This window comes from Colossoma macropomum, unplaced genomic scaffold (genome assembly GCF_904425465.1).
Source record: "Colossoma macropomum unplaced genomic scaffold, Colossoma_macropomum, whole genome shotgun sequence".
NCBI classification, from domain to species: domain Eukaryota; kingdom Metazoa; phylum Chordata; class Actinopteri; order Characiformes; family Serrasalmidae; genus Colossoma; species Colossoma macropomum.
The window spans coordinates 4,632,468-4,659,932 of record NW_023494803.1 but is presented as its reverse complement, the minus strand read 5'-3'; the positions used below and the strand labels follow the sequence as shown (position 1 = coordinate 4,659,932).

At 39.4% G+C, this 27,465-nt stretch overlaps 1 protein-coding gene across 1 annotated transcript in view; it reads right to left on the bottom strand.

Annotated features, from left to right (window-relative positions):
- The window catches only part of acss1 (acyl-CoA synthetase short chain family member 1), a 38,857-nt gene extending 12,726 nt beyond the window's left edge, over positions 1 to 26,131 (bottom strand). The window contains exons 1-6 of the mRNA XM_036593606.1: positions 25,984 to 26,131; positions 18,291 to 18,490; positions 11,551 to 11,726; positions 10,346 to 10,498; positions 8,020 to 8,167; positions 1,418 to 1,555 (exon numbers count right to left, since the gene is read on the bottom strand). Of these exons, the coding sequence (XP_036449499.1) occupies positions 1,418 to 1,555; positions 8,020 to 8,167; positions 10,346 to 10,498; positions 11,551 to 11,726; positions 18,291 to 18,490; positions 25,984 to 26,093 (925 nt within the window). The 5' untranslated portion in view covers positions 26,094 to 26,131. The remainder of the gene's footprint in view (positions 1 to 1,417; positions 1,556 to 8,019; positions 8,168 to 10,345; positions 10,499 to 11,550; positions 11,727 to 18,290; positions 18,491 to 25,983) is intronic.
- Between the last annotated feature and the right edge of the window lie 1,334 nt (positions 26,132 to 27,465).

Sequence of the window (27,465 nt, the reverse complement as noted above, 5' to 3'; positions counted from 1 at the left end):
CTATTTTTCCCGTATTTATTGTGCCCGCTCTTTGCCTTTCTCACTATCAGGCATATTTTTATCTTCTTTTAGTTTTGTTTTGGTTTATTTCCTTTTCTCAGTAAGGGCTTCTTGACAGCTACACATCATTTCAGACTCATAGGCCCAATGCTGTTTTTCTTTTTACCCCTACCCCTTGTTTTCGAGTGTCGCGTTGCCCCTTGGAACTGAGTTACAAGTGGTAGTGACTGAAATCTTCCCTATGAAATGAGATCCCTCAAATAAAAGAACATTACTTCATTAACAGCTACCAGCGCTGCTCTGTAGGCAACCCTGCCAGTCTGCAGTGACAGCAGAGGAGGGTAAAGTTCAGCTCCTCACTGCTGGGCTTTAGTTACATTTAGGACATCATATGCCTTCAGAGAGGGCCGCCCACCCCTAATTCTTCAGTGATACGAAGCTCAAGTCAGCTATTCGCTAGTTTCCTGTTTGATTTTTCCCGTTCCACCTTAAATGGAGCAGCAGTTACATTCTGGAACCTCAGGTATCGGTACTACGGTACCTTTTAAGGTGGAACGGGAAATTTATCTAGCTAGCTACCGAGACATCAGCACACTATTAGTGATTTTTTTGCTTGTTATGAAGAAAACGAGCCATAATACATTGCAATGACATTAAACTAAGACAATACAATAGTTATCGTAATTTTTTAATGAAGAAAATTCCCACATTTGTGGGTTTCTTTGGTCTCCTGTTCGGCCATCTTGCTGGTTTTTCTCTTCTCTCATAACTCTCTGTTTGGAGTCTCTGGAAAAAAAAACTGGAGGGCCATGTAGCCCTAACACTTCTCTCTACCCCTCTATCTCAACTAAAATCGGGACACCCTACCCCTTTAGACGTGAACAAGGGCTAAGGGCTCAGTGGTAGGGATAACGGGTGAAATGGAATTAACCCATAGCGCTGAGTCGTCTTTTCACAGTGGAAGGATGGACAGAAACACCTGTGGATGTTTTCAGATCTGAAGCAGCTTGATTTTCTCCTCTCTCTCAGAGATGAAAGTTTTAAGTGCTGTTTATCTGATGGGGGCAGTTTTGTGTCTACCAGGTCTTGTAACTTGATCATTTGTACTTAACTGCTGGAAATTGAATGAATTAATGGTGGTCTCTGACTTTTACACAGTACTGTCTATATTTGTTCAGCAAACATAATGACTTTGAGTGACAAGCAATCAGCCTTTGTCAAGAGACGTAAATCAAGGACATGTATTGAACATTGTAAAATCTCATATCTCAGAAATGCTAATATTACAACAGAGAAAAATGTTCTTATTTTTAAATGCAAGTTAAGGTAAGAAGATTTTATTCTGAGTTATTTTGGACCATTTCTACTGGTCCACCCATCATAACAGCTGGTGTTTTCAAAACGTTCACTGTCTTACCTGATCCAAGCGTTTTGAGGGAAGACCTGTCGTACTTTGTCACCCAGGTCTTGTCGTACTTCAGTAGCAGCCTGATAGCTGTAGGAGCTCCATAGAACTGGTTAATCCTCAGCCGCTGCACCATCTCCCAGTACCGACCTACACACAAACACATACGCAGACGTGCCAGTCATCACATAACAAACTTATACGGTAGATTTTTGCATAAAATGGTCCTTGATTTATTTTTTTGGACCTGAATATTAAATTCAAAAACAATAAAAATAATAATGTGTGCGGGGGTCCTTTTGGAATATGTTGCCTTGAGGCAACATTGTGCAACAATGAGAAGAAATAATATACAGCTGTGTTCTCTAAAGTGGTGAGACCTGGCTTGTGACTGGCTAAATTCCTTCCACTGTCATGCAATGTTGCTTCTAGGCAACAAACATTTCTGCAAATTCTTATAACAAAAAAAACTGATACTGAATGATCAAAAAGAGGTATTAAAGTGCCCACTAAGAGATAGTATGACTCAGTACATGCTTTTTATTGACTTAAACTCTTCTTTTCATTGTTAACCCTAATGTTGTCTTTAAATATGTATAAGGTTTTTGTAAAGTGAGGAAAATTAGTTTGTTGCCCTGAGGCAACATTGTGCAATACAGGGTTAAGATCTTGTAAAATCTTAATAAAAATGTGCCCAAATTTAGAGCGATGCCACAGACAGGGGCTCTTAACCCTTTTCACAGTGCAACCCTTTTTTGAGGTTAAAATATTTTGCAGCCCCTCTCTTTGCCAACCTGCCCCTTCCCTCCAGCCCCTCTCCCTACACACACCAGTATACCCATTAAAGAAATTACAGAGGAATAATCAAACAGCAAGTCTGCTCTCTGTCTAGGCCTGCATTTCCTTAACTGGCATTTCTCCACAAACGACAAATCCTCAGCCTGGCACTGAAATTATGCTTCAAGTCCAGCGGTCAATCAACTCCCTGCCTCAGCAACGAGCTCACATAATAGAAATGTATAATCAGCATTAGCCTGTCCTCCACGGCCTGTAGGTGGAGCCAGTCAGCAGAGTGAATTTGTGCCTGTCGAGTAGACGTCTTGTAGCACCACTCCCGCGACCCCCTTGACACCACGCCGTCCCCCCTAAAGGGGTCCCGACCCCCAGGTTAAGAACCTCTGCCATAAAAGAACCACTTTTGGTTCCCTAAGAAGCCCTTCAGTTGATGTTTCTTTGAAGAACTGTTTGTGAATGGGATGTACAAAATGTACAGAACCTTTTAAAAGTCTGAAAAGAACCGACACAACCAACACACACAAGCTTAAAGTGCTTGTGTGAATGAGAACCACTCTCCATATCAGGAGCTGGCAGCAAATTTGGTGTCATACAGCACCAAAAACAGTTCTCCTCTTATTACACGCTTGACATTGTAACAACAGAAAAGAACCCTTTTTGGTGCTATATAGAACCCTTTGCGAAAAGGTGCTATACAGAACAATCTACAGCACATTCTCCACCGATCTGAGGAACCCTTTCTCAATGCAAAGAACCCTTTAATCATGCAAAGGGTTCTTTGTGTGTTCACTGTTCTATACAGAACCTTTTTCTTTACTAAAGAACCCTTAAAGAACCATCATTTTAAAGAGTGTAGTGTGTGAAAGTGAATTTTTGGACTGACCACCCCAGAGTCCAGACCTCAACATCACTGAATGTGTTTGGATTACCTGGATCGCAAACAGCAGCACATGCAGTACAAGCAGTTGTGTATATTAGTAACATATTAGGTTAAGTGACTCTTATTAGTCCCACAACAGGGTTTTCAAACTCATTTTTCTGGTTATCAGCTGTGATTCTGGGTCGCCTTTTTACCCATTAAAGAAATTACAGAGGAAGAATCAAATGGCAAGTCTGCTCTCTGTCTAGGCCTGCATTTGCTTAACTGGCACTTCCCCCAAACGACAAATCCTCAGCCTGGCACTGAAAATATGCTTTAAGTCCAGCGGTCAATCAACTCCCTCCCTCAGCAACGAGCTCACATAATAGAAATGTATAATCAACATTAGCCTGTCCTCCACGGCCTGTAGGTGGAGCCAGTTAGCACAGCATATGTGGACTTGTCGAAATTATTTTCGCTGTGTTTGTTAAAGTAGACGTCTTGTGGCACCACTCCCGCGACCCCCTCGACACCAAGCCGTCCCCCCTAAAGGGGTCCCCAAACCCAGGCTCAGAACCTCTGCCATAAAAGAACCACTTTTGGTTCCCTAAGGAGCCTTTCAGTTGATGTTTCTTTGAAGAGCTGTTTGTGAATGGGATGTACAAAATGTACAGAACCTTTTAAAAGTCTGAAAAAGAGAAAGAGAAAATGGGATTCCTAACAACTGTGCAAGTACAAAAGTTAAAAAGTCAGAGAAACCACCTGCAAGACTTAGCAGACCACCAAAACTGCCCCCATCAGATAAACAGCGCTTAAAGCTTTCATCTCTGAGAGAGAGGAGAAAATCAAGCTGCTTCAGATCTGAAAACATCCACAGGTGTTTCTGTCCATCCTTCCACTGTGAGAAGACGACTCAGCACTGTGGGTCAAGAAATTTGTGACTTGAGCTTCGGAGAATTAGGGGTGGGTGATAACAAATAACTGCCCCCCCCCAACCGTGTGGCTGTCAAGAAGCACTTTCTGAGAAAAGAAAATAGACAAAAGCCCAAACAAAGAAGCTGCTGGTGTTCTCAGAACAACGGACTGACCACCCCAGAGTCCAGACCTCAACATCACTGAATGTGTTTGGATTACCTGGATCGCAAACAGCAGCACATGCAGTACAAGCAGTTGTGTATATCGGTAACATATTTAGTTAAGTGACCCTTATTAGTCCCACAACGGGGAATTTCACCTCCGCATTTAACCCATCCGTGCAGCGAAACACCACATACACACTAGTGAACACACACACTAGGGGGCAGTGAGCACACATGCCCGGAGCGGTGGGCAGCCCTATCCACGGCGCCCGGGGAGCAGTTGGGGGTTGCCCTGCTCAAGGCCACTTCAGTCACGTACTGTCGGCTCAGGGGATCAAACCAGCGACCTTCTGGCCACAAGGCTGGTTCCCTAACCTACAGCCCTCGACTGCCCCCAGTTATCAGCATATTACACCATGATTATTGCGTATTATTAACATATTATCAATGTTTGCCTTTCAGTTGGCCTTTTTTGACAATAACTATGTGGAAATAAGATTTTATTCATGCAGAATAGATTTAAATCAAGTACATTCAAAGCACTCTTTTGTTGAGTACATCATGTTTCAATCATAATCACTAAAATTTATACTCTACAGGATGTCGACACCAATTTTTACCTACAAATGCAAACCTAATGTGTAATAAAGGTCCCTAACAGCAATGGAAACAAACTCTTCACATGGTCAGGCACATTGCGTAAGCAGCTATATCTAAAGAGGACGCTGATTAATTGTCTCCCAAGGTTGATAATCACCATTACAGTACTATACACATTGGCAGTGCTTTGAAGTCTGACGTCAGGATCATTACGGGTCGTAAACAGAGATAACTCTCCATTCAGGTTAATGTGTCACACTGATACTGTTGTAGTGGAACAATTACAATTCCTCATTTTAAGCTTGCCTCAGCGCATCCTCAGAAATCCAGTTCAAAGCCACACCCATTCAACAGCCTTTGTGAATGCTGGCGAGGACGAATGCTGCGATACTCACAGCAAAACCGCGGAATTTAAAACGTCACCCACCGTTTCAGACCATCAAAACGCAAGGTTTGGTTCCAACAAAGCAGAAGCACACATGATCAGTTGTTTGAAGCCTGAGCGACTGATGAAACACATAGAATCAGTTGTGCTCCTGGTCATTTGGAATGAAACCCTGCAGCCACACTGGCCCTTTGCGGATTAGACTGGACTCTACTACTCTAAACCCCTTTAAAACTAAGCTGAAAAGTGGCCACCTGGGTCTATCTTCATATTTTTGCCTGTAACTTGGAAATAATCTCTGTTCACAGTGATACTGTCTGATTCAGCACAAGCTTTTCAGTTATCCCACTGGACACCAAAATGTGATACACGAGGTGAAACCAGAGTGCAAAAGATTAACAGCCAGTACCCTGACCGGATCTGCTGGATATTTAAATCATCTGATTTGCTGCCTAGTGCTGACAGCAAGCCAACAAAACAACTCCTTGAAGTTGAAATGTTCTGGTCCATTCACATTAGTAAACTGCTCCGGGTTGTTCATTTGCATGGCCTCCTCCCCCGTTTTCACACCTGAACAGTGCCACACCCTAAAATGCATATTCATGAAGTCAGCACATGATGATAAATAAGCCCAGAGTCAATCAGACAATCACTATGAACACAGAGTATTTCGAAGTTACAGGCAAAAATATGAAGATACATCCCTGGTGGCCACTTTTAGGCTTAGGTATTAAAGGGCTTAGAGCAGTGGTGTCCAATCTTATGCACAGCGTCAGCGACGCCGCAAACATTCATTACAGTGTAAAAGTCTGGGTACCCCTGGTCAAATGACATTCTGTTGATTTTCTAATTAAAAACACATCCTTTACAGAGAACACACTTCTGCACATTTTAATGCACAACTACTGCTTATTTGCTGAATATAACAAAACATAAAAAGCTGCAAAAGTTAAGACACATTTTAGATTCTGTGTTCTATTTTTTAAACTCAGCAAACAGAAACTCTGCACCAAAACATGCAGAACAAACATCATATTTAAAGGAGCAATATGTAAAGCTGACGGCAAGCGTTTAAAACGGGTACTGCAGTCCAAATTCGAAATATTGGAGAGAGTTGTCTGCCCCCGCCCTCTCCTCCGCAGACTCGAAGCTCAGACGGGTTGCCAGGTTTAGGACACTGAACCTCCATAAACAAGTGCAATGTTAAACTTTGACAAGCGACAATGAGTAACACACTGTACGTTAATCAGCCAATGTACACATCTGCAATGTTTTTACTGTTTGCAAATTATAAACCAGCTCATGTGGGTTTTTTATAACTCTGTCATTGTTAGCCAGGTGCATGGCTGTCTATGCATGGTAGCCAAAGCTAATCTCATAATCCTGAAAACAAAAGCCCACTGCTCTGAAAATACTCGCTGAAGTCAGCTTCTTATTCACCAGCTTCTTATTCACCAGCTTCTTTTTTGAATTTTTCAGTCCACCTTGTTGCAACAGTTATATTTTGGCGCCTCAGGGGTGTTCAAACCTTTTGCACAAAACTGTAAGGCCCAATCCCATTTCACTCCTTGCCCCTACCACTTAAACCTTAACCCTGCAGAAGCAACCAGAGACCCACAAATGTGAGAATTTCTCTATTAAAAAATTACGACAGTCACTGTTTTATCTTAGTTTAATGTCGTTTCAATGTATTTTGGTCGATTTCTTCATAACAAGCATAAAAAACCGCTAATAGCATTCTAATTCTAAGTCTTAGTAGCTGGCTAGCTAACTTTCCCATTCCACCTTAAATAGTCCAGCAGTTCTGACGCCTGAAGCCCAGAATGTAACTGCTGCACCATTTAAGGTGGAACGGGAAAATTCGAACAAGAAGCTGGTGAATATCTGACTTCAGCTCATATCACCAAAGAAATTAGGCAGTGGGCGATAATAAATAATTGCCCCCCTCTTTGAAAAGCATATGATGCCCTAAAAGTAACTAAAGCCCAGCAGTGAGGAGCTGAACTTCACCCTCCTCTGCTGTCACTGAAGACGGGCCGGGTCACCTACAGAGCAGCGCTAGTAGCCTCTTAATGAAATGTTTTTTTTTGTTGTTGTTGTTGTATTTGAGGGTCCCATTTCATAGGGCAAGATTTCAACCACTACCCCTTGTACCTCAGTTCCAAGAGGGTTAGGGTGACACTCAAAAACAAGGGGTAGGGGTAAAAAGGGAGAAATGGGACTGGGCCTAAATCTGGCCCCAAGACCCCGACCAGCCTCTATACTGATAAAACGCTTCACTATCTCTCTGTGAAGATAAGAGAAAGAACATAATAAACCCCAGAGGTGACAACACCTCAGTTAAAACAGACATTATCAGCAATGCCTACACCATTTTAAGCATGCAGGGAATATGTTGATAACGACTATTAAACGTGACTTGTGGAAGATTTAAACTCTTTGCTCAGGATTAGGGCTGCAGGATAAACTGTATTTTGATCATAAACACATTATTCAGATTGGAGGGAATGTAGTGTTAGAAGCCCAATGAATGCACAAACCCTACTGTTACACCTGTGAGCGTAATTCAGGTTTTTCTCTTGAGCCCTTTGTCCTGGAAAACATCTTTACAGGCCTGAAGCTTTTGTTATAGCTATCGATTACAAAAGCATGATGTTGTAAGACTTAAAGGTAAATCGTGAATTATTTTATTCTGTGGTCAGCATCACGAAGGTGTGTGCAAAGCAGACTTTCTCAGTTAGCTAAATAACATTTGGTGTGATCAAAGTTTTCATTGGCCTTTTATTGTTAGCTAATCTGAAGACAGGAGAAGACATGAGGAACAATGTTGCCAGGTTTATCCTCCAGATGTTCTTCAGAAATTCTGCCCTGTGAAATTCCCGCAGGGGAGTCATACCTGGGTCAGGGTAGACAGGTGTGCTCTCAAACAGGACGGTGGTGGCCCCGTTGGACAGAGGCCCGTACACCACGTAACTGTGACCTGTGATCCAGCCGATGTCCGCCACGCAGCCAAAAACGTCTCCCGGAGAGTAGTCGAACACATACTGAAGGCACAGGGGGGAGATGAATGAATATAAATGCAGGTTTGCACATCGTCTTTCAAAATAAAACGATGAGTCACTGAGTGAGGAGGTGCAGCAGCAGCTCCCATGAGGAGCCGCTGGTGCCTATGAAAACAGTGAAAACAACAGCACGCTGTATCTAATCTTTTCCAGCCTGATGAAATAATCTTTGATAGAGTCCAGTAGAGATTGCATTGTTTGTCTGTGGACAAGGCAAACAATGAACGTCCACGCCAGGGAGCACTGTTGAGACTGTACACAGTGCAGGGAAGCTAGGAAACAACAGTCGCCTGCAAACACACACCTACACTCTGCCCACCTCTCAGGCCCTTCTTGGAATAAAAACAAAAATCAAAATTACAGAATTTGTCCTTGACCCAAAAGTAGCCGATTCTGAAGTCTGCTTGTATAGATTTGTAGCTGAAACTATGACCAATTAGCATTGTCCTCGGTGCTACACAGAGCTGTTAAAGGGGATGCCAAGTCGACTTCAAATAATAAAACTATCACAGTGAACCCAAAGATTTGTGGCTTGTTGATCATTAACCAAAGTCAGATTTCCATCAGGCATAACATCACGACCACCTCCTTGTTTCTACGCTCATTGTCCATTTTATCAGCTCCACTTACTATATAGGAGCACTTTGTAGTTCTACAGTTACAGACTGTAGTCCATCTGTTTCTCTGCATACTTTGTTAGCCCCCTTTTACCCTGTTCCTCAGTGGTCAGGACCCCCATGGACCCTCACTGCATTTGGGTAAAATTGTTTCAAGTTGAATTTGGTCAAACTATTATTACTATTTCCCATTTTTCACTCTGTGTAATAAACAAACACCACAGTAATCACTTAGGCTGCCTCTGGCACTGCAAGTCTCTGTAATTGCTTTTAGTTATTTGCAGCTGAATTACTGCAAGAGTTGATAAAACCTTTAACACATTTCTAAACTGCTGGCACAGGCAACATGAGTAATACAGGCAAAAGTTAGCTTGTGACAAAACACTTGACGTGAGCATTCCGAAGCTGAGGGATCTGCAGAAATCAACGTGTTGCTAAACAACATTTTCTGCTGAATCAGCGCTTTCTGGAAATAACCACTTCATTCTATCTGCTTTAAGGTATTTAATCCACTGGACTTCTCTAAAGGGGATGTTCTGGTGTTATTTCAGCTGGCTATGCGGTTTGTACTGCCCGACACATGTATACTGCTACAAACATAAAAAGCTGCAAAAGTTAAGGCACATTTTAGATTCTGTGTTCTATTTTTTAAACTCAGCAAACAGAAACTCTGCACCAAAACATGCAGAACAAGCGTCATATTTAAAGGAGCAATATGTAAAGCTGACAGCAAGTGTTTAAAACGGGTACTGCAGTCCAAATTCGAAATATTGGAGAGAGTTGTCTGCCCCTGCCCTCTCCTCCGCAGACTCTAAGCTTACACGGGTTGCCAGGTTTAGGACACTGAACCTCCATAAACAAAGTGCAATGTTAAACATTTGACAAGCGACAATCAGTAACACACTGTAAGTTAATCAGCCAATGTACACATAATGTACACAACAACACAACGTGTTGCTAAATAACATTTTCTGCTGAATCAGCGCTTTCTGGAAATAACCACTTCATTCTATCTGCTTTAAGGTATTTAATCCACTGGACTTCTCTAATGGGGATGTTCGGGTGTTATTTCAGCTATGCGGTTTGTATTGCCCGACACATGTATACTGCTGTTTACTGCTACAGGATGTGAATTAGGTTTCACCTCTTAAGCACCTCAAGCGTATTCACTGTAGTGAAATATCTGTATTAAATATTTTTATTTAAATAATCTCCACTTGTGACTGAAATTACAAAAATGTCACAATTCATAACTATTTTTAAACTGTCTCAGAATAAAATAGGCTGATTTCGTTACTGTGCCTTTAAGCTGAATAGGCTGATGTATGTAAATGTACTGGTTTCTGTGACGTCACAAAAACAAGGAATTCAAAATGCTTTGTTTTTGTAGTTTAGTTTCTATTAATATACTGTGTGAGTGAGAGAGAACAGTTACATAGTTCATCTATCTGAAACTCTAAGTTTCTATGATGCAGGCCCTGTAAGCGTATATAATGGCTTGGCTGAGGACTGTTATATCCGTAACTGGGTGGGAGCTGAATACCTGGTGCGTGAGAGAGGCGTAGAGGAGGTAGCCAGCCTGTGTGTGGACAACGCCTTTAGGCTTTCCTGTGCTGCCTGAAGTATAGAGCATGAAGAGCATCTCCTCACTGTCCATAGGCTCCGCAGGACACTCAGCAGACTCTCTGGCCATAGCCTGGGTGGGGAGAGAGAGAGAGAGAGAGAGAGAGAGAGAGAGAGAGAGAGACAGAGAGAGAGAGAGAGAGAGACACACAGAGAGAGAGAGAGAGAGAGAGAGAGAGAGAGAGAGAGAGAGAGAGAGAGAGAGATGGCGGTACAGTAGTAGGTTAATCAGACCTTCACAAATCTGAGTCTTATTTATTATTCAATTAATATTCAGACTTCTTATGTCATCTCCAAATTATCAATGCCCGTCTTAAATCTTTCTCTTTGCCTTGCGTTAGCTACTGGCTAGGTGAGACTGTTGTCCGAGTTGCTATGGTGACCAGCCGTCTTCAGGGTTAAAGGGTGAATTAGCAGTTGCACATTAACTCCAGAGTTTAAGACCATTTATTGTTAAACTGTGTTGAAAGACCAGCAGAGCTTTATTTTACTGCAAAGGAGGATTATTTTATTATTACCTTTACCTTTTATTCTGCTGTGGAGCCGCAACAGGGCAGTAAAAGAGCCACATGCGGCTCCAGGCTGCATGTTGCTGACCCCTGCTCTAAGGCGACAAGTGGACCCAAATCATGCCAGCAAAATGCCCCCTGCCGCATAACAGAGCCACAGGACCTATCCCCATGCACTCTCTCACTTGTGGAGATTATGGAGAAGGACGATCATCTGTCCATCTTTGTCCGTTTTTCCATCTCTGTAGACCAGCGTCTGCTGTTTTATCACCAACTGAACTCTCAAGTGTGCCTCTGTCTCTGTAATGAGGGGTTTATGCACTACAATCCAGCTGTCTGTCCTACTGTATCTATGCAGTTGTGGATGGACTGTTTTTGCTGACACAGTCTGATTACATCTTGTATTTACATTCTCCAGAGAACAGCTGCTCCTCAGAGTTTCCGTACGTCGCAGTAATACCCGAGAATCACGGTCACTGAGTGAACACTTCAACCACAATTTCAACCCTGTTTACTGACGTCTTACATAGATCTAAATGCAGAGGTCACTTTAGCTTCACACTAGCCAAATTAGCCAGCAATACAGCACTACCTCCTAAATGTGCCTCATCCTCACCTCTTCCAGAGGCCTGTCCAGTTCGCCCATAGGCATGCTGTGACTTGTCCTCTGTGCCACAAACACATGCTTCACTGATGGACAGTTCTTGACCGCGCCGTCCACTGTGGCTTTCAGATTGATGAGACGACCGCCTCTCACGCCCTGATTACACGTGACCACGACCTTGCACTGGGCTGGGTGAGCGTTTTGGAGAGAGAACAAAGAGAGACAATCAATCAGACAGTGTCCTGAACATGTTCCCCATTATCAGAATCAAACTACACAGCAACAGAATCATCATCAGTTCTATGCCATCAGTGAGAGAGAACATCTAGTATAACTGTCTCATATGGAGCCTGTTTATTTGGATGCTGTCGGAACAAAATCTCGCATCTCTGTTTTTTGTCATTTTTCAGTTTTTGGCATAATTTGAAAATGCTTGTTGTCCTCTGTCCATTGCGTGTCAGGTTTTATGATGAACGGCCCAAAATTATTTGGAAGAACGTCTGGTTCCATTGACTTTCATTGAAAGTAAAAGTATGTTTTTCACTTCTCCTGTAAAGTTGTCATTTTGGAGATTGAGGTTTTGTCCCAACAGCAGCGATTTATGTGTTTATATGAGTTATGCACATGTTACATATATGTTTTATACATACAAAGGTACAAAATTTGAATTATAAATAAAAATTAAAAAACATTATAAAACCTTTAAAAATGAAAAATGACATTTAAAAAAAAATTCCATACACATCTAAAAAATGTCACTGTATTTCTTTTCTGGCCTTCGATAAACTGGAACAGAAAAACCTGTGCAGTTTAAAAAATACTACCAAAAATGATGAATGCAACGATATGTTTTCAACATTTCACACACTGTCCTGCACCAAGTCCAACTAAACAGGACTAATTATGCTCTCTTTGTAATCCAGGGGTGTCAAACTCAACCAGTAAAAGGGCCATATTAAAAAATCTATACAATTTCTATACAATTTGCTATAAACCGAACTGACCATTGTTTATTCAAAATATGTCAACAATAAAAATAGGCACTTGCAGTAGACCTTAAAATATTACATGAATACTTGAAATATTCAAAATGTAAAAGTCCCCGGGAGCTCGGCCTGGTAAATCTACCTATTTGCTTGAACTGGACACCTGGCATCTGTTCTCTGCTACAAGTTCATTAAGACTTGGGCTCAATTCCTCAGCTGAGCTGACGTTGGGTGTTTATTTTGGCTGAACTGCAGCTGATATGCAATTAGTGTGTTTGGTGATGTGACCGGTGTGGAACTGTGTAAAACTGTGTAGAACTGAGGTGTAACTGCTGTCCCATAGATTGGTGTTGGTGTAGTCAGCGCATTTATTACACTGCAGTGCATGCTGGGGACTGTAGTGCAGCGCATTGTAAAACAAGCTAACATTAATAGAAAATAAAGATACTTTTGTGGGCCGGACAGGATCGTGTCACGGGCCTGATCTGACCCGCGGGCCTTGTGTTTGGCACACGGGTTGCAATCAATTATGCAGGTGTGAAGTGTTTAAAAGTACTAACGTTATCGAGGATAATTAATAATATTTTGATGATTTCTTATGAAAGTGACAAATATTGTCATATTCCCCAATCATATATATGAATATAAACATATTTATTATACATATTTATATAAAATATATATGATAGAAATTAAATTCAGGTTAAGTACTTAAGTAGGTACAAAAACAAACATTATATGATGTTTCATTCATTTCTGCTGCCTTTTTATTTTTCAGTTTGCATTATTATAGTAAAATTAGGCTAATGGAAGGTTTTTTTGTTTTTTTTGTTTTTTTTTATTTTTCTCCGACGAATTTATTAAAACATAAAAGGTATAGTAATTAAAGTATATATTTTTCTTCATTTAAATTTCATATTACTACACTTACAAAAACTGCTTAGGTTTCACAATATATTAAAGAGGAATTCCACAGATTTTTCAAAACTCAGTCATTCAGAGTGGTTTGATGTGAAAAGCACAATTCCAGAGAGACCAAGGTACGAATTCGGAGTCGGAACTGTTCACATCATGATCTGAAAATGGCTACATCACATAAAGCTATTTACAAGAAATGGTTATGAATATGTTGCCTGATTCCTGAAATGTTTTTTGTTTTGAGAGCAGGTGTTGGGCTAAAAGAAAAAGTCCCCAAAGAAAACGTATTTTTTTCTGATTTACAACTATTTTACCATCATCAACATTACATATAAAAAGTCCGAAGACATGAGTAGGTTCACTGGTTTCTTTGCATTATAAATAAAAGTGGCTATAGTTATACTATAAATGTTAACATGTGAGCAAAATGGGTTTGTTGCCCTGAGGCAACTTTGCAAAAGAAGGTTAAATCTTCAAATAGCTTTAAGTTAACTTGTGTTCACACATGCAAATTTCATGTCTATGGACTGTAAAACTCTAAAGCCACATAAGTCCCTGAAAGCATGTGGAATGATGTGCTTGGCCCCCTAGAACTCTTCACTTTGGCATAAATTAGTGTGTACTAAATATGAGTGAATGTGATGCTTCTGACATTTTGTTTAATTATTTCTCTCTTGTGGCTCATTGAATGATGCAGATGTTGCATAAAATGGCTATATTTGTATTATACACATCGTGACCCCTGGTTCCCATCACTACTACTGTAAATAAATCAGAGTCATTAACTTTCTCCACAATGAACCATGTCACATCATGGTTTGACGTGAGATCAAACCAACTCTGAATGACTTTGTTCACCTCCAAACCACTGGATTATGCAGAAATTCAGAAAACATAGTGATTAATACAGCATGTTAAAACAAATATGTATATTAGCGTAACATAGGATTCGTGTACTACAGTCTCAGTGTTAAATTCTGCAAAATGATCTGGAAGAAAGCATGTGAAGGAACTGCAGTGCATGGGTGTGTGCCAAATTGTGCATGTCAGTCGAACTGCCCCCATGAGATTTAACAATGAGCTGCAAGGAAAGAGTTTCAGAGGCCTGGATGGAGGGTGTTTCTGTGGTTTTTCCAGCTCATTCTAACAGCTGTTTCCTCACAGCCTCCACTGGAGTTCTGGGTTCTAATGTTTTTAAACCTTTAACGTCCTCACCAAGAAGAAAGCAATGGAATTTTTATAATAACTGTGTAGTTACATGTGAACAACATATGCAACAACAATGTAACTACTAATGACTTAGTCACTGTTACAGATGAATTACAGAAGTACAGCTTTTGCAAATACACATGTGTATCAGCTTCAGTTTTGCCTCATGTAATTACACAAGTGTATCTTAATAGTTGTAACAGCCTATTCTCTCTCTTGTAATTACACAAGGGTAATAACACAAATGTAATTACATTTGTAATCAGACTGGAACAGCATTTTTCCCAGCAGTAAAAGGAAATATCTAATAATGTACATTAAGGCATTACTGACACTGTATCTGCCAGTTTTCCTAACAGTTAGCTAGCATTTATGTTGCTAGTGCTGTGACACTGTAACCAGTTTCAGCTTTAAACCATTCAGTATTGTAACAGAACAGCAGACGTCCCCTTATCTTAACATGTAACTGTTTACGACATTAATTAAATGTGTTGCATTTCCCCCCAAAGCAACGTCTATATTAGCACTCCTTTATTACACAGTACCTACATAACAACTACACAGGAACTGTCCACTTACTGTAAAGTGTAACTTTAACACTACAGGAAAGTTCCAGTGTAGAAGATACACTTGTGTGAGGCAAAACTGAAGTTGATGCACATGTGTAATTACATAGGCTGTACTTCTGTAATCCATCTGTAACAGTAACTAAATCATCAGTAGTTACAGTGGTGTTGCATATGTTATTCATATGTAACTACACAGTTATTAGAGACACAATATAATAAAGTGGGACCGATTTTTTTTGTATTTTTTATTTGTTTGGGGCAATAATAAAACCAATTGGTGTTTGTTTTTAAAATATTCATGTCTACCAAACAGTCGAGATGGCACTTTGTGGCATATATAGTGACTCAAAATGTGCTCTACCAAATGGTTGAGCAGAACACTGAAGGGTTAAGAATGGCATAATGAGCATTCCTTCTAATTCTAATGTCAAAACATTGTGACTAGCACTGTAGGTACACTGGACGCAATGCTTACTCTGATGCTGTAACTAGTACACCAGTAATGAGCCAACAGCATGTGACTGACCAGTGAAATATCACTCTAATGTACTCAGGCAAGCAGTCAGCAAGCCTCCTGATCTTTCCCACCGATGCTTATCGCTCACGTTATAGCAAACACTAACAGTAAAAGGCTTAATACTAACACCCGCTCACTATCAAGTGGAGGGGTCATAAAAAGGTCAGTTCTTATGTAATCTAGGAAGTTCTGAGCAGCAAACATCTGGGAATAATCTGTGCTGTGTCCATTCCCGTCTTTGTAGGGAATTTCCATTCGTTTTTGTATTACTAGATCAATTCTGCTGTACTACAACTAAACCCATATATTATTAACCTTAACCTCAGCAAAGAAAACCTGTCCGCTCTTTTACTTTTTCAAATACAGGCTGCGTTTTACATCAACATTTTTCTTCTGGGGACCCCCCAAAAGAGTCCCCACAATGCTTTCCATCATAGGTCATCTGGTCCCAACAAAGTGCTACATACACAGTCATACTCACACACGTTCTTCCATGCATAGAGAACAGGGACGGGGACTCTTCAAGTTGAGTGCAACGGGTCTAAAACACTCAAGCATGTCTAGTTAAACATTCACACATGAGTTTCCAGTCATGCCCAGGATCTGAGCCATGTGACAACCAGTCAAATTCAAAGCCTGCAGCTATTCTATGAATTCTCTGCTCTTCCTTATCTCGTGGAATGCAAGAAGGTCAGTAAGTGGGGAAAAAAAACTGTAAAGGCAGCTACATTTTTATCAGCACAAAACACCTTTACTAGTTATCTCACACGGCCTTGAATGGAGCTCTGAAATATATTAAGGACTCCACCACAATGGCACGGTCATCTAGAGCTGATCCAACGCTGTTGTCATTTTTCTATCTCTAGTCACTTTTCTTTCAAAAAGTGTACCTGATTATTAAAAACTAAAACAAATTTGAAAAAATAATGCACATAGGAGTCATTTTAGGGTTTGTTGCCTTGAAGCAACACTGTGCAACAATAGAAAAAATATATAGATATTTCTTTCCATTGTCGCACAATGTTGCCTCTAGGCAACAAACCCTAAAATGACTCCTATGTGCATTATTTTTTAAAATTAGTTTTTGATTTTAACACTATATAAACATTTCACCAAAGATATTTTCTTGTATTGTCCAGAAATCATGATGCATGATGATCAAACAATCATGACAATGGGCAATATGACAATGTTTTATCATTATCATGATCAATTCTATTACTGTGAGCCACAATACGCTTGTCATACTATTACGGATTTTGTCAACACTCGAAGACCACTGACTGCATGCTGCATTAAAAAGAAAGCATATTTAATCCAGTCTAATTGAATTTAGTGAGGTAGATTGTGTGAAATATTGAATAAAAAACATAGTTTAAATGTAAATACTAGTGCTAGTAAAAAATATCATAGTCCATACTGTGTAACCTAAAAATGTCAAATTATTATGATAAGATCATTTTCAAGTACTCAAATATTTTCTATACCTACTGTTGACATTAGAAAAAAGTATGGTGCTATTTGACAGAATTGACTCGAGTTTCTAACCATTAATTATTGCACAAGAAAATAAACAAAACAAAAACATAAAATTCTAAATTAAAAGAAAAACAATAATTCTAGTGTTCTCTCGAATGACTACAAAGTGACACTTCACTTGCCCCTTTACTGTCATTATAAACGTATCAGGTCATTGTAAAGTGAGGAAAATGGGTTTGTTGCCCTGAGGCAACATTGTTAAAAAAAGGTTAAATCTTCAAGGAGTATTAAGTTAACTTCTGTTCACATATGCATATTTCATGTCTATGAATTGTAAAACTCCAAAACCACATAAGCCCCTGATTTTGGACTGATGTGCTTGGCCCCCTAGAGCTCTTCATTTCACAATACTTGTCATAAATTGAGTGAATATGAGTGAATTTTATGACTCATATTATGACTTGTATTATGAGAATGTGTTTAATTATTCCTCTCATGTGGCTCAATGAAATTCTGTGGAAAACGCAGATTTGAAACTTAAAATCCACATCTGTATTTGTAAGTAGAGGAGGAGATATTTTATAATGATTTGAATATTAACACTGGATTTTTTGAAGAAAAAAAATCATAATATTTTGACATGGAAACACGGAAAAAGTAGACATGCAGGTTGAACCTGTCCACACAGAATGTAAACAGAGCAGAAAAAAAACATTTGCCATTCTTATGGCTTTTTCATGCAAATGACTGTCGGTTCTTTGTTTTGTAGTTTTGTTTATGCCTCCAGCCCCTGATACTGTTACAGAAGATTCAGTCCTTCTTTATAAAAGTTGACCACTGGCCAGTTCTGCCTTTTAGCACAGATGAATTTGAATGCGCATTAACAGAGCGCTACAGGACTTCCTGTTCATGTTAATTGCTCCACACAAGACCAGCATTTTTACTCTTTCAAGCACCAGTGAGCCTTAGCCAGCAGCACAGGCCAAACTAGTCCACCCACATGATCTACAGTGTGCAGTCTGCCAATGCTAGGCTGCGGTCCACTTGCCCCTTGGATCCCTTTAGTCCACTCACCGTCCTGAATCCTTCCAGCCAGAGACTCGGAGCTGAAACCAGCGAACACCACAGTATGCACAGCCCCAATGCGCGCACACGCCAACATGGCCGCCACTGCTATGGGAGACGGGGGCATGTAGATGGCCACACGGTCACCTTTCCGCACACCGTGACTCTTTAAGGTGTTGGCTAGCCGGCAGGTCGACTCCAGCAGCTCTCTAAAACAGAAGAGACAAGAAAAGAAATATCAGACTAGGTTCTCAGTCACTGCAGTGCTGAGAATGATCCACCACCCACACACACACACACACCAATCAGGCATAACATTATGACCTCCTTGTTTCTACACTCATTGTCCATTTTATCAGCTCCACTTACTATATAGGTGCACTTTGTAGTTCTACAGTTACAGATTGTAGTCCATCTGTTTCTCTGATACTTTGTTAGCCCCCTTTTACCCTGTTCTTCAGTGGTCAGGACCCCCATGGACCCCCACTGAGCAGGTACTATTTGGGTGATAGGTCATTCTCAGCACTGCAGTAACACTGACGTGGTGGTGGTGTGTTAGTGTGTGTTGTGCTGGTCTGAGTGGATCAGACACAGCAGTGCTGCTGCTGTTTTTAAACACTGTGTCCACTCACTGTCCACTCTATTAGACACTCCTACCTAGTCAGTCCACCTTGTAGATGTAAAGTCAGAGACGATAGCTCATCTGCTGCTGTACAGTTTGTGTTGGTCATCCTCTAGTCCTGCTTCATCAGTGGTCACAGGACGCTGCCCACAGGACACTGTTGGCTGGATATTTTTGGTTGGTGGACTATTCTCAGTCCAGCAGTGACACTGAGGTGTTTAAAAACTCCAGCAGCACTGCTGTGTCTGATCCACTCAGACCAGCACAACACACACTAACACACCACCACCACATCAGTGTTACTGCAGTGCTGAGAATGATCCACCACCCAAATAGTACCTGCTCTGTCACGGTCCATGGGGGTCCTGACCACTGAAGAACAGGGTAAAAGGGGGCTAACAAAGTATGCAGAGAAACAGATGGAACTAATAAAATAATTGTAAATTGTCATATCTTACTCTTAAGTTCTAGTTATTGAGATAAATGGATTTTATTCCATTTTTTATTTTATTTCAAAAAAATATTTTTTGATAACTTCCTTATTTTATGTTCAATTTTGCGCATTTACTTGTGTGTTTGGATTCATTTTATAAAGATAATATATAGATAAAGATATAAACTGACAAAATACCGCTACTAACTTTTTGATTGCATAACTGTGTGCAGTTATCTCTTCATTATAAGAGATATTCTTTTATAAGATAAATTAGTTAGTATATTTTTTAACTTTCCCTTGTTTTGCCAGCAATTTCCTCCTACTCTCGCTGCAACATACACTTAGCAGCAAATGGCTGGGTTTCCAGGTTTAAACAAATGTTTTCAGCAGTAAATTCCATGCTTATGCACAGCTGTTGGCCTACGTAGCTAACATCTGCTTTACACATCAGTAAAACAAAGTTAAACAACTGGTGAAGTAATGGCATATTTGATGTACAACAAAGCAAAATGACTGTTCAATTCACTGCTTAATGTTTGCTGAATATTTTTTTACAAGAAACGAAAAAAAAACTAAAATGAACTGCCTCCCAAAAGATACTGACTGCTCCATCAATCAGTTCATCCCCAGGGGCTGAAGCCCAGTCAGGCCTAAAGGTTACTCACTGAGGCTGGTATGGTAATGTGATCACCCCCACCTCCCCCACACACACCCCAGGACTTCATTTTATCTCCCTGCGTAGGTGGATATAGCTCGAAAATAAAACTTAAGAATGCAAACATCACTACTGATGTCTAGCAAGATTCAGGCCCTACGTTTCTCAAAATATGGGCTGCCTTACTGAATTTAATAACTGTATTGTTACACAATTTAACTAAATTTCCTGTCAGACTCTGTTTTGATGGTCAAGGCTCTATTTTGATGGTCAATACTTTATTTTGACAGTCAGTAATAGATCATCCACAAATGCTTAAACTGTTTACAAACAAGCTGGTAAAAAAAAAGAAGTTTGGATTAGGATATGGATTAGGAACAGGATTAGGATTGGGGTTCAGTGTCAGAGAAATAAACAGATATTCAGTTAAACTATCAAGAAACTACAAAAAAACTATATAAAACAAACTGTTAGCAAACTTTCTAACATGATCCTTCTTGGTACACTATACAACCCTATGCTGAGTAAGGGAGTGTATTGGCCATTGAACTGTAAAACTACATACAGTAAGGTGCAGAAGTCTTCGGGATCTGAGACAACGATATGCAAAGCCAATTATCTGGATAGGAAGCGTTTATTTGTTCAAAATACATTAGAACAAACATAAATAACCAAAACACTTTGATTAGTTAACCATTTCCACAGCTCTCCTGACAGAAAGTCCAGTTCTTACAGTTACCGCCCAATACTAGTTTACAGGGCTGAAGTATAATATCTAAAATGAAATAAAACATCTAATTGCAATTTTTCTGACCCATATTATGATTATGAATTAAATTGCAGTTGTTTATATTTGAAGTAGAAATTGAGGTATGGGCCTTTTTTTTGGCTAAGAAGACCAGCGTAGACTTTTTCTGGCTTGTGACTTGAACTGTTAGCACAGCAGTTCTTAAGCTCCAAGTTATTCTGTAAAATTTCCCTACATAAAACTTGCATCGTATCAACGTTGTTTGATAACAGACTGTAAAACTGTAGTACAAATTGCAGCTCTTGTGATTTGAAATCATTATCTAATCAATCCTTGACTGTATATATAATATACAGTATATAGAACACAATGTACATAGAATACAACACATAACTGCTTTCTCCAACAGTGCGTATCATAACATATATACTGTATTTACAGTACTATGTGTACATATACATGAACATATCATTCATAGATATATTTATGATTGTGTATATATTGTTCATATAGTTATATTTCGTAGATACGTCATATTTATGCCTGTTATTTCACATTTGCACTGTCCGTTTTGCACTATTGCTACTATTTGCACTTCTGGTAGATGCTAACTGCATTTCGTTGCCTCGTACCTGTACTGAGTAGTGACAAAGTTGAATCTATCTATCTATCTATCTATCTATCTATCTATCTATCATTGAGCTGCTGCTGAGGACATTTAACAAATCCACACAATGGTTGGAGTGCACGAGTAGTCAGGAGCTAAAATTCTGTGTAATGAAAGCTTTAAGATGTAAACAGTCATTCGGAGTGGGCTGATGTAACGTTTCATTATACAGTGATGGTGATGGGAACCAGATGTCTGAAGAGTTCAGTGCCTCTTAAAAAGCTCCCTCACAGAACTCTATTGTACTAAATGGTTGAGACTACTGCCATATGCCTGAGATACTGTTTTATGATAGCTGTGAGGTTTTAGTACATATAAGGCACTGCTAGGCAAAATAGCCCCCCAATAAAACTCATTGTTCCAGATTTACCACTATTTTACTATTAACATCACCTATAAAATCACAGAAGACATCTGTCGGTTCACTGGTGGTTTTGGACAGTAAATAAAATGGTAATATTCTTGTTGTAGATATTGTGACCCCTGGTTCCCATCACCACCACTGTGAAGACATCAGAGCTGGTAAGTTTCTCTAGAATTACCCATTTCACATCAAACCAGAATGATCGACAAGTGAAAAACAGTGGAATAACTGGTTTAAAAACAACAACAAAAAAATGTTTTACTGTATTTATGTTTGTTTGTATTTACACTGGTGTTATACAGTGTTTCACAGGCAGAAACACTGTAAAGTAAGCAGCTTTCCTGCCTAAGGCTCATGCACAGTATGGTATAATGATGCATTATGCTGTATGCCAAACTGCCCAGCTATCCACATAAAATTTCACAACTGTTTACCCAAATAACAGTCAATAAAGTTGATCAAGATGTTTTATTATGAGTATTTTATATCGGCCTAGTTCTTACAAAACGTCACACATCTGTGAGGCAACTGAAATGAATCAAATGGCATTGTGGATTCAGTAGAACGGAGCATGAATGAGAACAGTTTTCTGATACAGTGAGGGGCTGTGTGTCACGCCGTGCACAGAAACACATTAGTCACCGTTCCCCTCTGGGAACATTTGGAGTGATCCGGCAGTATCTGTTACAAAACAGCGCACTGATGGACTACTTTCACTTTCACGTGTCGCAATGGCACATCTTTCCCGTCGGCCCCGGGAATCAGGAAAGACGGGTGTGCTCGTTCAGCACTTCCCCCAAACGGCCCACAGCCTGAGGATTTACGGGCCTTAAAAACAACAGAGTCTTTTAGACTCTTCCAGGAATGGGTGCTTTGTGTTTTTGGGCGTGTGATTTCAGTGATTCTAAACACTGATTTATGGTTAACTATTAGAGGTCACAGTTATCATCAGCAATAACAAAAGCATCTATTAACTAACTTCAGATAGTTTTGTATATTGGGAAAAAAGTTTGGTACCAAGTTTTTTGTTTCTGCGTATTTTGTTGACGTGAAAACTGTGAAAAAAGTAAAAAAAATTAAAATAACATTTGCTGCAAACATTAATGCACAGTTACTTTATGTTTAATGAACTTTGTGGCATGTGCAGAAGTTAGGACACCCCACTAGGTCAGTACACAACTTGTGGACGCCAGTTGTGGGTCTTTCTTGTTATAGGAATTTTCACTCACCTTGCTTGATGAACGCTTCTAGCTCTGCAATATTCTTGGGTTGTCTTGCATGCACAGCATGTTTAAGACCTACCCACAGATGTTCGGTGCTGTTCAGGTCAGGGGGCTGTGAGGGCCATTCCAAAAGCTTCACTTAGTGCATCATGAAATAGTTTATGGTTGATTTTGAGGTGTTTTTAATCTTTGTCCTCTTTTAAAGCTCAGCCTCTTTTCAGCTTCAGCATCTTGACTGTCAAATTTGCTTCCAGAATTTGCTGATATTTGGTGGAATCTATTCTTCCATCTGCCTGTGCAATGTTTCCTGACACACAACCCCAAAAAGTAACAGATCCACCCCCACGCTTAACAGTTGGCAAGGTGTTCCATTCATCAAATGCTGCTTTTTTGCCCCAAACATAGCTTTGGTGATTGTGGCTAAAAAGCTCCACTCTTTATCAGTCCACAACTCTTGTTTCCAAAATGCCTCTGGCTTATCTAGATGTTGTTTTGTAAACTTCAGTCATTGACATTTGTGATGACGTTGCAGGTAAGATTTCCTTCAAATGACTCTTCCATCAGAAGGAAATCACAAGGGAGTCAATTAAGGCCCTGTGAGTTTTGAGACTTTAAAACTGGAAAGCTGTCTAAACCTTTACACATGCCACAATTATTATTGTTTTATTTTTTTTTTTATTTCTCACTAAATATAAAGTATCATGTGCAGTGTGTATTACCATTTGTGGAAATTATCTTTAAATTGTTTGCTGGAGAGTTTGTGTTTATTTTTAATACAAAAATGAACAAAATATGTAATTTGGTGCCTTAACTTTGCATAAAATTGCTCGCAGCAAAATAACAGTAAGAGAAATCGAGAGCCATTACTTTGATTTTGCATAACTATTCAAATAATGAATTAATCACAGGGCTGGGCAAAATGACAATATATATATCGTTATTGTGATAAATTATGTTGCAATACAACAGGGTATGTTTTTGAGCATATTGTGCATATCATCAGCACTTGTAGAACACTGAGAAGCATGTTTTATCAAAAAGAAGCAAAATTAGTCCCGTTTAACTGGATTTAGTGCAACACAGCATGACAAATATTGAACAAAAAATCACTACATTGACATTATTTGTGAGTATTTTTCTTTAAATGTAGCACTACTGCTTCTTTTATCTCCATTCCAACTGATCAGATGTCTGAAAAAACAAACCTGAAAGAAGTATCGTGAAAATGTATCGCATTTAAAAGTATCGCAATATTATATTTTTGCCATATTGCCCCACCTCTAATTAATCACATAGCTAGTTACATAACAAATTTCTAAGATTAAAAAGAAATTTCACTTCTGTCAGAAACGAAACTTCTGTGCTATTATTGTTCAGTTTAAAGCGGTAGCTCAACCAAACATGCTAACATGCTAGCGTGACTGTATTTACCTAATGCTCAATGGCTTTTCCTTCATTGTTAGTAACATAAGCTTTCAGGACTGAACTACTCCATTAGCGAGTTCTCCATACGGGTGCTCAGTTCTTTGAAGTGATCTCCAGCTGACCGGGCCGCAAGGTCACGCCGAGCTACTCTCTGCACAATAAAGGAAATGTGGTCAATTATTCACAGCCCTAAATAGCCTCTGGACAGAGCCAAAAAGATAAAGTGATGGCTTAATGCCGGCCGGTGTAGTTTTTTTCAAGTGACTCCAAAACAACCTTTTGGAGAGACGCGGTCACTGTAAATATTTATCTGGTAACTCGAGATGAACGTCTGCCAAGAACATCAACTTTCCATTTCAAACTCAGGGGGATGATAACACACACGTGCTGGAGGACTTGAATGAATGAATGATTTTTTTTTTTCCCGTCATGGCTCACCGCCAAACAGACGCCGTCCTCACAGCATGCATACATTTAATCTAAGATACAAACTTTACAATTATCATAATTTCAAACTGACTTTTGAGGTTTCTAATGCTGTATGACATCTATAAAGATAGATAAAAGTACATTACATAACTAAAAACTATATATATACAGTGGAATCACCATCTTGTCCCCTTTAATTATTACATAATTAAATGGATAAGATGTAAACAGTCATTCAGAGGTCTGACATGAAATGCTCCATTCAAAAGAGACACAGTGGTGGTCACAGAGGTTCACAGTGGTGGTGATAGGAACCAGACGTCTATACCTTTTTAAAGCCTCGATGAGCAACATCACATGAAACGGTTACCAACATTTTTTCCCAGCCATTTTTATTTATTTATACTTTATTGTATTTCATTTCATTTTATTTGGCTGATTAAAATCTTAATTTGATCTTAATTATGTTACTTATCTATTTATTTATTCATTTTTATTACATTTTATAATTCTTTTACTTGAGTTATTCATATTTCAGTTTGCCTTATTTATCCCTTTGTGCTGAAATTTTATTAACTGGTTTATCAGCTATGTCGACTCTATTTTACTCCGCTCTTCTCCTTCTTAATCAAATCTTAAAATCCTAAATTTTTCTCCTAAATGAAATTCTGTTCATTTTAGTTTAACTTAATTAAATTCCATTTTAACTTCTTTCTCAATCCCTTTATGCTGTAAATGCTCAGTTGCATTGAAAACGATGGTCACCCTCAATGTATTTTTGAGTGAAAATGAAGGCTGACTGATGCCCGAGATGTTCTTTTATGAGTTTTGAGACGATTCTGACCTAATTTCGACCTGATTTACCAACATTTCCATCATCAACAATAAATATGTGTAGGTTCATACAGTGTCAGAAACCAAAGTCTATTACTAGTTAGCTACATTAGCCTCGTAGCACCAGCAAAAATCGAAAGAAGCAAACCTCTTTAGAAGAAGACACCAAACACGGCCTGATCAGCTTCGTGTGGGGTAATGGGAAAAGTGTGTAAATTTGAATATTTGCTGAACTACCCCTTTAAACCACCTGTATGTGATGAATACACAGTAAGAGATGAAACTGTATGAATTCCAACCTGTAGGTGACCCTCTCCTCGGTTCCAGGCTCATCCTTCTCCCAAATCAGTGCCACTCGGTCTGGATCCTTCGCAACGTGCACATCCAGACAGTTCACTGCCGACCACATCGGAATTAATCAATAAATCAATAACGTTTTCCACAAACAAAAATGCATCAGGTCCAAAAAAGCATGCATAATAATACACTCTCAGAAATAAGTACTAAACTGTCACTAGGGCAGCGCCCCTCTTGTCATTGGGGTGGAACCCTCAAGGGTCAGGGAACATAACTGTCCCATAATCCACTGAAATGATATGTTCTAAGCTGTACTGACTCCACACACCCCGTCTCGTCTCCAGGCTTTTATTTTACTGTTCTGTTTTAAAACATTCGGTTATGAAAAGGTACAAATACTAACTTTTCACCTGGAAAAACGTATTTAAGGTGCGCAACTGGACCTTAAAACCACTGTTGTACCTTTGAAGGTACACTTACCTTATTTGTACCTTGATGAACAAAAAATTTATCTGCACAGAACCTTCATTTCTAACAGTGTACTTAATCTAATTTAACAGGAGTAATTACGCTCACATGCAGTCGGGCAGAGTTTAAGAACAGACAATATCCACAACACGCTCAGAACAACATACTGCAAAGTAATGTGATGTCATTTATTATGATAGCGACAAATACTGCCTGAGGTCTTCTTCATTCATCATCTATCAGTGTGATGTTTGTCAGGGGCTAATCTTTTATTTTTGGAGATTGCTTTTATGAAAAGAATATCGCTGCTTTCTGAACAAAACCTCGGACTAAAGAAACGGCCCAAAATGACTTGGACCAAAAGGCTGGTTCCATTGAGTTACATTAAGAGTAAAGTAGGCTTTTTCCTTCTCCTGTAAAGTTACCATTTTGGAGAGGTTTTGCTCCGACAGCAGTGATATGTGTAGTAATAGCAGATTTTTTACAGGATTCCTGTATAAATCTTAAGAGTAAATAAAAAAAATGCTGCTTTACTACAAAATACTACATAAGACTGACATGCCACAATATATAAATCATAAATAATAAGTGATAAATCATACACAATATGCCTTTCAGAGTGCTTTGCGGCACTGAAAAAACATGTCACTCTTTCAAAAGATGTGTTCTTCAGCAAAGAAAATGGTTCTATGTAGAACTTGGAACACTTAAAGAACCTTTTGCATAGTTAAAGGGTTCTTTGCATCATGAAAGGGTTCTTGAGATTGATGCAGAATGTGCTGTGCATGGTTCTACATAAAACCTTTTTTTAAAGGGTTGTCAATAGGACCCAAAAGGGTTCTTCTATTGTTACAAGCTTGACATGGTAACAATAGAAGACCCCTTTTGGGTGCTATACACCGATCAGGCATAACATTATGACCACCTCCTTATTTCTACACTCATTGTCCATTTTATCAGCTCCACTTACTATATAGGTGCACTTTGTAGTTCTACAGTTACAGACTGTAGTCCAT